This window comes from Canis lupus, chromosome 23, assembly GCF_048164855.1.
Source record: "Canis lupus baileyi chromosome 23, mCanLup2.hap1, whole genome shotgun sequence".
NCBI lineage: Eukaryota > Metazoa > Chordata > Mammalia > Carnivora > Canidae > Canis > Canis lupus.
This window is the reverse complement of record NC_132860.1, coordinates 28,694,338-28,704,226: the sequence shown is the minus strand read 5'-3', so window position 1 is coordinate 28,704,226 and position 9,889 is coordinate 28,694,338. Positions and strand designations below refer to the sequence as shown.

The following is a 9,889-nucleotide window of genomic DNA, read 5'->3' as shown; positions in this document are numbered from 1 at the left end:
CCAAATAAGCCCCTTGAGAGCAGAGCTAATTTATTGGGCCCACAGCTCGGGACAGACCTGGAGTTCTGACAGCTGTGTTAAAATTCTGTTGTGGTACTAATAGGAGTGAGTCAGCTGGCCCTTCACAGCTACCTCTCTGTGTTGCCCAGCCAGGTAGGGGCTCCTTCCCTGGACCAACAATCCCAGAGCAAAGTTGTTAGAAGCCAGAGAGAGGGACCTGCCCAAGACCACATAGCCAACGAGCAGCAGATGGGGCTTAATCCAGTCTCCTCTGCTCCTCTGCCACAGGTCTCTGTCCTGTGCATACCACTCACCCTCACCCTCCCTAGCTATGGTATCAGGAGCCCCAAGGACCATGAGAGGGAACCAGTATGAGGACTGTCAGGTCCCTCCTCCTCTCCTGCTACTAACCCCAATAGAACCAGGATCCCATAAGCTCCTCCCTGCCAAAGCCCTGCCCAGTCAGGCACACCTGGCCCTGGGTATGGACGAGGTCAGCTTCAAGCAAAAAGCTAGGAGGCTGAAGACTAGACGGCCAAAGCTCAAGTCTGGAATGCCCTGGGCTCCAGGTCCAGCATGGTCATTCCAGCCCTGCAGCCACTGTCTTTCCAGAGCAGCCAGGGCCAAAACAATTCAAGTTGGCTGGGATAACTGGGCGTGCAGTTATTTGCCAGCATTTCAGGGCCTGACATGGGCCCCAGCTCAACAGAAGGAGCCCTTGTCCCCTGGGAAGAATGACATGGGAATCTCTGAGCCAATCACCCTCCATGCTCCAACAAAACTTCACTGGAAAAGTTTTATTGAAAAAAAAATTGTACAAATAAGTTCTTGGTTTGACAGCAACAAAGGCTCATTTTTCCCCTGCCCTCCCCACCTTTGAAAATCTACAAAAGGAAAAACAAAAGTTCAGCCCCATGATGCCTGACCAGAGTCTGCCCACAAGCTATTTCCTGATCCCTCTCACTGGGGCCAGGGCCATCATGGGGGTGCCTGTCCCAGGGGCTGCAGCACCTCATTTTATAGTTGAGGGGAGTTGGGAGAGGATTGGAATAGAGCTGGAGAGAGGGCTGAGGTGATGGTAGAGTCAGGGAGAGAGGGCCCCCATTCCACAGGGCTGGGCTGAACCCCCCCTAGTTTGATTCCATCTCACAGATGAGAAAGCATTTGGCTATAAATATGAACACTGAGGCAGGCTTAATCCCAGGACTCTGAGGGCAGGACAGGACTATTTAGCAGGTCCCACAGAATGCGGGGTGTCTGGGCTCAGCATCGTGGTATCTGGGAGCCCATGTCCAAGCAGAGTGAATTCTGGCTGGGAAGGTCTGCTCAGACACACAGGAAGCCTGCTCTGTTTCCCCACCCCACCCCATGGAACATCCAAGGCCAGTACCTCAGCTCCCCCCCCCGCCCCCCCCATAGCACCCATGTGTCTCAGGAGCCTTCGGCTGCTTCCTGCCATCCCGTGACCCTGGGGCCCTACAGCTCATCTCGCATCTTGTCACCCTTGGGCCGGACCAGGCGCCCAATGAATAGCAGGGAGCCACTCTGGGTGTCTCGAACCAGGAAGATGAAGGGGTGGTCAGCATAGAAGAGCTTGGGGCTGCGCAGCTCCTCGCGCCCGTAGATGTCCTGGTCGAAGGGGTTGCCCTCCGTGTCCCACTCGAAGGCGGTGGCGTGGAACACACTGGCCAGGTACAGGTCCTTCTTGCCTGACATGCGTGACAGGTCTGCCTTGTTCTTGTCAATGGCCTCCGTCAGACCCAGCCCAGCCAGGTGTTTCTGCAGGACCGGGAGGTGGGAGAGGTGCCAGGTGAGGCCACGATGGGCAAGGCTTCTAGACCCTCACCCTCTACCCACACCACCCATCATCTCCTACTCTGTCTGTCCCCCTCCCAGTCACCTTCTGTGTGCTAGACATGATGTGGGCACTTCGAACCACTGCTTCGTAGGTCTCATGACAACACTGCAAGAGCTTCTAAAAGCCACTTCACAAATGAGAAAACTGAGGCTTGCAGGAAAGGCAGCATTCATCTCTGGTCCTGCCGAGTAATCCTGATCAGTCCTTCTCAGAGTATGGATCGTGGGCAGCTAGTAGGGGCACCACCTGGGAGCTTCCAGGAAACACATTTCTTGACCCACACCTCCCAGAGCCACTAAATCACAATTTCGGAGGGTGGCCCCGAGAACCTTCCTTAACAAAATCTCTGGGTAATTCTTGGCACACTCAAATTTAAGAAAGACTAATCTAAGGATAGCTATGACTATATAACCCTGGGGCTTAAACCTGTTCAGAGTGGCAGATGCCTGGGATTTGCTTCAAAATAATCTGATGGGGGAGCAACGGGTGTGTATAGATAAAGCCTTATTGGTCATGAGTTACTGATGGTTGCAGCTGGGGATGGATACATGGGGGAGGGCTCACTATGCTGACCTATTTTAAATATACTTTTATGTATTTCCATAGTGAAAAATTAAAACCTACCCCCGCAAACACGCATTCCCCGCAACACACATTTTTCATGGCCCTGCAGAGCCCCCAGGAGCCAGCTCTTTCACACGTGAACTGTGCTTGCACCATGGCCTCACCCCTTAGCATGCCCCCTGGCTCTCTATCCAAGAGTCTATTGAACAACTGGCAAGTGCAACGGTGTGTCGATGGCCTACCTGCATCCCTATAGGATGCTTTCACCACCCCACCTTCCGGGAAGCCTTGCCTCCCTGGGGCTCAGCACCCCAGCCTCTCTCTGTTTCAATGTCTAGGCCTGTCTGTCTCTTGCCCCTGGCTCAGAGCTCTCCCAGGGCAGGGCCCAGGTCCCACCTCCTCCCTGACTCTCGGTGAGGAAAACACAGCAGTGCAGGACTGCAGCCTGAGTCACCAGCAGCTGCAGTCTGGCTTCTGCAGAACAGCCCACCTCCCTGGCAGGGCCAAACACACACTTGACCTGTGGGCCTGAGGGTCAGGGGGTCCGGAGACCTGTGTTCCAGGCCCAGCTGGCTATTCCAGTTCCAATGACCCTCTACAAGTCACACACTTCACGTCTCTCAACTTAAATGTATCCCTGTGACTGGTGTGTCCATCCAGGATTACAGGAAGATGCAAGGAAAAAAAAAGGGGGGGGGGCAATGGAGTCTCATCACAGCAGGAGGAGCTGGGGAGGGCCTGGGGCGGGCCCAGGAAGGACATGGCCATGGCCCCTGTCTGGAAAGCTCAGCACGATCCACAGTACAGACTGCACAAGTGCCATTAGCCTGTGGTGTGCAGCCTATGCCCCATTTCATCTCAAGCTTTCTGTCCACAGTGTCAGCAGCGGGTCTTAATTCTGTGAGGGAGAGGCTTGCCAAGGAACCATTTCTGGCACCGAAAGCAGGAATGAGATAAAAGCCTCCTCTTTTGAGCAGGTAAAAGTCTCTCCTGGCTGACAAAAAGGCCACCCTGAGTTTTCACCCTGAGGACTCACTACAGCTCCACTGCTTACTAACCAAGGGTACCTTGGCAAGTCATAACTTCTCTCCAAGTCACAGGCCACCCCCCGGCCCCAGGATGGTCAGGAGGGGAAAACACTGTTGAGTGCATGGAGTCAGTCTCCAGCCATCCCTAGTGCCCCATTGCTGACAGCCACTGTTAGTCTTCCTGACGTGTGGGGGACAACCGTCCAGCTCGACCAGTGTGTCAACTGGGGCCACCTCAGATTCTCAGAGGCAACATGGCACAGATTCAGGACGTGGCCTGGTGCCAGACACCAGAGCTACCATCTGTGTGTGACTCTGGATAAGCTCTTCAGCCTTCCTAAGACTCAGTTTCCTCATCTCTAAGAAGCTTGATGGTCCTACCTAACGAAGCTAATTTGAGGATTAAAAGTTGAATATATATGAAGTGCTCAGAAGAGGGTCTGGCATATGGCAGGCATCCAGGTGTATTTAGCTACTGAGGTCATCCTCATGTTCCCAAAGGGCAGGTCCCATCCCTCCTCCCCCAGCAGTGCCCAGTACTGCCTGGACACCCACAGAGGCCCAGGGCAGACCTGCTGAGCTGACGAATGGGTGCCCCAAACATCCATCTCCTCTAGGCCCTACAGACTCCAAGGTGGGCCACCCCTCACCTGTAGGTCGTGGGTCACCTCCACCACACCCTTGGGCAGGGAGATGGCAACAGCCTTTTTCTGCATCTTCCCCATCCAGATCTTCAGCTGCTCCTTGGTCAGCAGCTTCTCAAGGCGCTCAAGGGGCTCCACGTGGTGCGGCATGAGGATGATGAGGCTGGAGAGCTTGTGGGCCAGGGGCATCTCCACAATCTGCAGCTTCTCTTTCTCATCATCGTAGTAGTTGTAGAGGCCTAGGAGGGCAGCAGAGAGGGCACTGGGCATGCTGCTCTAGGGGCAGGCCAGGCTGCAAGCACCCGCATACCCCCACCTCGGCCCACAGCTCCCAGGGTGCCCACCTGTGCGGTGCATCATCGTGACACCCACGGTATAGGAACGGGTTACCATGAAGCCTCGGTTATCCACCATCTTGTGGTGGAACTTCTCGTCCCAGTGTGCTGTAGTGGAAGCAGAACACCAGGTCAGAAACAGGGGGGACACTTGGGACACAGACCTCCAACTGTACCCCCCCTGGATTTCTCTCTGCCACAAGCCTTTGTTCCAGTCTTTGGGACTCAGCTGCAGCCCACCACCCCTCTGAGCATCCAGCCCACAGAGTACATACTCCCCCGCTTTGGGGGGCAGGGGTGCTCACCCCCGGACATGCTGCCTGAAGCTGCGGCTCTCTATGCTCAGGGCCTGGCTGGTTCCACACAACAGAGGAATGCCTTCAGAAGGAGGACCCTTTGGGGGCACCTGGGTGGCTCAGGCAGTTAAGTGGCTGCCTTCAGCTCAAGTCATAATCTCCAGGTCCTGGGATGGAGCCCCACATCAGACTTTCCGCTCAGCAGGGAGGTTGCTTCTCTCCCTCTGCCCCACCCCACCACTCGTTCTCTCTAGTAAATAAATAAAATCTTAAAACAACAACAACAAAAAAGGAGGACCCTCAGCTCAGCCACCACCACGGCTGCCCTCTGCCCTGGCACCCATCAGGCATTCGGGCAACGCCCACTGAGCTGCATCCCCCACCCCGGCTGCTGAGGGCTCTGTGCCCTGCCACCCCTCGCCTCCAGACTCACGCTTGAAGAACATGGCATTGACCAGCAGCGCGCCATCCGTGTGCTCCACGTCCTTGGTGACCTCGGGCAGCTTGCCGTCGGTGGTCTGCGCCGCCCACTCATTGATGGACTGCAGGGCGCTGCGCTTGTCGCGGAAGTTGATCTTGGAGTGCTCGCAGTTGTAGTGCTGCTTGCTGCTGCGCACGAAGTCCTCGGCGAAGCTGACGGAGCTGGGCCCGTACAGGCGGCTGCCCAGCTTCCACGTCACGTTGCGCGCGGTGCTGTTGCTGAGCGATCGCAGCAGCTCGCCCAGGCCCGCGTGCACCTCCTCGTCGCGCAGCTGCTCCGCGCTCAGCACCGCCTTGGCCTGGGATGCCGTGGTGGCCTTGCCCCCCAGCGACACGAGCCCCAGGGACGAGGCCACTACCACGGGTGACAGCAGGATGTTCTCCACCGCCTGGTCCTTGGCCATGGCCTGGTACAGGCTGAAGGCCAAGCCGGCGCTGCGCTCGGCCAGCGTGGCCGCTTTGGGGCTCAGCTTCTCGGCAGAGCCGGTGGCCGCTGCAGCCGCGGGCTTCTTCACCTCGGCCGCCAGGACCACGGCCAGGAGGCAGCAGGTGTTGAGAAGCAGGAGGAAGCGCATGGCTGGGAGACGGATTGGAGGCACCACGGAGGACCTGTGAGGGCTGCAGAGAGGGTGGCCCTGAAGCCCTGGGTGTTCCTCCCCGATGACCATCCCTAACCTTCTAGCAGCCACCAAGTCCCCTGCAGATCGGAGCCAGAGAGTTCTGGCCCTAACTCAAGGTTGCCCAGGTCAGAGGACTCACTCTGCCTACCCTGACCCCGTTATCCAAAGCAGGATTTCTAGAAAGTCACCACCTCCACTCTACTGATTTCTTAAACTGAATAGACATTTAGTCTTATGCGTTCATTATGCGTTTCTCTCCATCCCTAACTAGTCCATGACCTCCAAGAGGACAGGAAATCTAGCCAGCCTGGTTTCCCTCTGTATCTCCAGGGCTAAGCACACAATAGGCCTCAGGTGTTCCTGAATGAACAGAAACCAGGGCCACCTGGCCAGACATAAGAGTCCTCGGTTTGTATAAAGATTAGCTCTGATCTCATACCTCCCCCCGCACCCCGCCCCCGGGGTGGTTTCCAGTGGGGAAAAAAGTGGCAGAGGGACTGAGGGTCTGCATGAAGCACAGGTGTCTAGGCAAAGGATGTCCTGTTGGGACAGGCTGAAGGCCTGCTCCTCCCCCCACGCCTTTCCTTCTGGCCTGGAATGTTAATGAGTCACTGGTTAGCTCACTCATTAAGTGGGGGAGCCCAGTTGCTCTACTCTGCTGCCCCACAGGTGACCTTGAGTGTGTGTCCACTCCTCTCTCAGGGCCAGTCCCCATTTTCCCAGCTGTCTCGGCCTAGGTCTCCAAGCCCAAGGCCTGTGTCCTAGCAGGGACATGCCTGCCCAGCAGTCCCCGGTCCCTGGAGTGAAGGGGAAATCCCCAGGACAAAAGCTGAGCAGGGGGTAGGTTTCCTGAGAGGAAGGATACTGCAGGAGGGTAAGTGGCAGCTCAAAGGAGCAATGACACCCTCTCCCCTTCACCAGAGGCTGGCCGGATGTTCACAGGAAGCTGGGTCCATCTCAGGGTCCATTCTGCCCTCCCATCTGACAGTCGCTGCCACCCAGGCTCTCTGCTCTATGACTTCAGGGTTGCCCTCAAGACCCTTCCCAAACCAGGGTAGCAGTGGCCCCTAAAACAAGCCTCCCTCCACTCACTCCCCTCACTGCCTTCCAGTCAGGACAGTGTCTCTGCATGGGGTGCTTCCTCCCTACTTTCAGGCAGAATGGAAGAGGAGGTGACAGGGCAAAGGGAAGGGATGGAAGGAACTCTGGTGGAGGCTGGGATCCTACTGCTCTGGCGGATCCCATCTCGTGGTCCTCAAGACAGACTGAAAATTCAGAATCCTGGTGCAGGACCCTCAGGACTTTGGCCTGCCTGCAGGAGCACTGGGTTTCTGGGAAGACTCCACTGCTACAGACATCCTGTGAAGCTGGGCAGGGCCCCCTGCCTGGGGTGCCATCTCTTTGAAGGTGCAGTGTAAAGGAGAAGCAAAGGATGCATGGGGAAAGGGGTGAGGGGAGGACGCAGGGCACAAGAGAGACCTGTACCCTACCTAGAGTAGAGACCAGGGAGGTGATCTATCCCAGGGCCCGGGCTGCCTTCCTCCCAGCCCTAGCTCCTTCCCCACCAGGCCCGGAGTCTCAAAGGCAGAATGACCATAGAATTATTGTACAACCAAGGACACCTGAGGACATGAAACAGGGGCACTGCTAATTGTTATGCCAAGATAACAAGCATATGGCTACTCTATTCAAAGGCCACCTCTAGTTCATACGGCTGATGTCAGAGAACAGACCCCGGGCAGAGGCCACTTGCATCCCATTAGGAGACAGTCAAGGAGCCCAGCTCACGGCCCTGCCACGTGGCAGACACCATCTTGACAGCCCCCACCCACAGCCAACCAGAACCTCAAAGGACTGGGAGGGGCATTCCAAGCAAGCTCCAAATGACTAGTTTGGGATTCCTCAGGCAGCCACACAGCTGCGCTCCTGCTCCTGCTCCCACTCCAGCTCTAGGTGACGTGGCAGGCTGGAAACTGAATTATCTCCATCCGCCCGGCAGAGGGGGGCTTCCAGCCTGGGAAGCAGAAGGCCTGGGTTCAGGTCCCAGAGGGTGCCCTAGAGCCTCCCTGGCCTTGGCTTTCAGTCTGCACATGTGTCTCTGCAAGGAGGTGCAGGCAGCTGTGTGGCTGTGGAGAAGGGCTGCCCTGCTAACCCAGCAGCAGTCACAGAGGAAGACAAGTCACGGCAAGCAAGCCAGCCTCCCACAGCCCAGCCCAGCCCAGCCCACATTGCCACAGAGAAATCCCAGCCCTGAGGCCACGGTTTGATAATTTACAGTCCCACAAAGGACACAATAAATATATGCGCAGGGAACTGAGGGCTGTGTCCACAGCGAGCCAGACTGAGTTTAGACTGGATTCTGGGTTTCTGGAAGTAAGAGGGAAGGGAAGCAAATCTAGGAGGGCCACCGGAGAGGATCTCAAACACTTGAGGGTGTCTAAAGTACCTTGAAACTGCCTCAGAGGGAGGTCAATGCCTGCCTTTTTCATTCTGAAAGAAAACAGAAGAATGAGGAGGGTGGGATTGGGCAGAGCTGGGGTGCTGGTGAGGTGGGGCCTGGAAGCCCCAATCCCCGAATGGGACCCCAGCTACACTGTCCCTGGCACAAAGTAAGGCATAATCAGTCCCAGATCCACAGAGGCCTTGGAAGTTGTTCATCTCATGGTGGGGTCAGAGCAACTGAGGCCAGAGAGGGGCAGGGAGCCAGTGCCACATCCCACAGAATCAGCAGGGGTCAAGCATCCTAGTGCAGGGCTCCTTCCTCCCAGGAGCACCCACAGAGCCCCTGAGGAAGCCTGGATGTGGTAGCCCATCACACAGTGAGTTTAAGAAAAAAACAGAAAAACCACCTTCTGGGAATCCTGGTGACTAGAGACAAAAGGAGTGGATCCGGAGGGCTCAGGAAGGGGGGGATGGGCCGACGAACCATCTGAGGACAGGAGGGTGTGGTACCAGCCAGAGACTTCCAGGGAACCAAGGCCTCTAGCTTTCCTCCAGCCTCCATCCGGGCCCTCCAGCCCGGAGGGTCCTGCCGGAAACCGGGAAGAGGAGGAGCCGCCCCGCTGGAAGTGCTTTCCTTCCTCCTCCACTGCGGCCGCCCCAGGAGTGTCCCCGCTGGGGGCAGGGAAGCCCGGCTGCGGAGTCGTCGCCTCGGCGCCGCGGGCGGCCGGGGCCGTAGGGAGCGGGTGACTCGCGGCCTCCTCGGCGCCGCCTCCCCTCCCGGCGGGGGCCGGACCCTGCGAGGCGCTCACCGCCTTTCCGAAGGGAGCCGGGGACACGGCGCGGGCCGCGCTCCTCCCGGCCGCCAGCCTCGGCACGTGCAGGCCGCTGCCGGAGGGGCCACGGCCGGGGTCGGTCCCAACTGCGGCGCCCCCGCCCCGGGAAAGCCACGGCCACTCCACCTCCTTTCCTCCAGCCGCCTCGGGAGGCTCGGGCGCCCTCCCCCCAAGCCCCGCCGGCCCCGGCCCCGGCCCCCGCCCCGGCCCCCGCCCACCTCCTCCCCGGGGCTCCCAGCCCGCGGGCTCCTCCCGGCCGTCACCGCCCGGGCCCGGCTGCTGCGGGGCCTCCAGGGCCCGACCCCGGCCGCCCGCCCGCCCCGGCCTGCCCCTCGGGCATCGCCGACCCCGCTCCGCTCCCGCGCGCCCCGAGCGCCCTCCGCGCGCGGCCCGCCCCGCCCCGCCCTCACCTGGGCCGGACGAGAGCCCCTCGCGAACCGCGGACGGATCCCCTCTCCGCCGCTCGCGGCTCCCCGGCTCTATATATGGCGGTCCCCTCCTCCCGCCCGTCCCGAGAAACTTCTGGAAAGTTGGAAAAGCTTCCGGAGGGCGCCCCAGCTCCGCCAAAAAAAGCCAAAGACCTCCCCCAGACCGCCCCGGCTCCCGCCCCTCCCTCTGCGGGCCCTCACCCGGCCCCTGGGTCCTACTGCCCCCCACACCGGGCGGGGCGCGGGCCCTTCGGCTCGGCTGGCACTGCGGGGCTCCCGACCTTCGAGGGCCTGGAGATGGGGGCGGGGGGCGGCGGCGCTGGAAGCGGCCCCGGAGAGGAGCGCCCCCCCCCAAGCCTGC

The 9,889-nt window shown here is 59.0% G+C and overlaps 1 protein-coding gene across 2 annotated transcripts; it reads right to left on the bottom strand.

The window, feature by feature from the left end:
• Positions 1-782: 782 nt before the first annotated feature.
• Positions 783-9,670, bottom strand: SERPINH1 (serpin family H member 1). 2 transcript variants are annotated; one of them, XM_072794674.1, is made up of 6 exons: positions 9,511-9,651; positions 8,272-8,315; positions 5,159-5,823; positions 4,439-4,537; positions 4,101-4,333; positions 783-1,779 (listed from the first exon to the last, which is right to left on the bottom strand). In XM_072794674.1, the coding sequence occupies exons 3-6, from the start codon at positions 5,778-5,780 to the stop codon at positions 1,477-1,479; spliced, it is 1,257 nt and encodes a 418-aa protein (XP_072650775.1). In that variant the 5' UTR covers positions 5,781-5,823; positions 8,272-8,315; positions 9,511-9,651; the 3' UTR covers positions 783-1,476. The 2 variants fall into 2 exon arrangements, with proteins under 2 accessions (XP_072650775.1, XP_072650774.1); XM_072794673.1 differs by lacking the exon at positions 8,272-8,315 and having other exon boundaries at positions 9,511-9,670.
• Between the last annotated feature and the right edge of the window lie 219 nt (positions 9,671-9,889).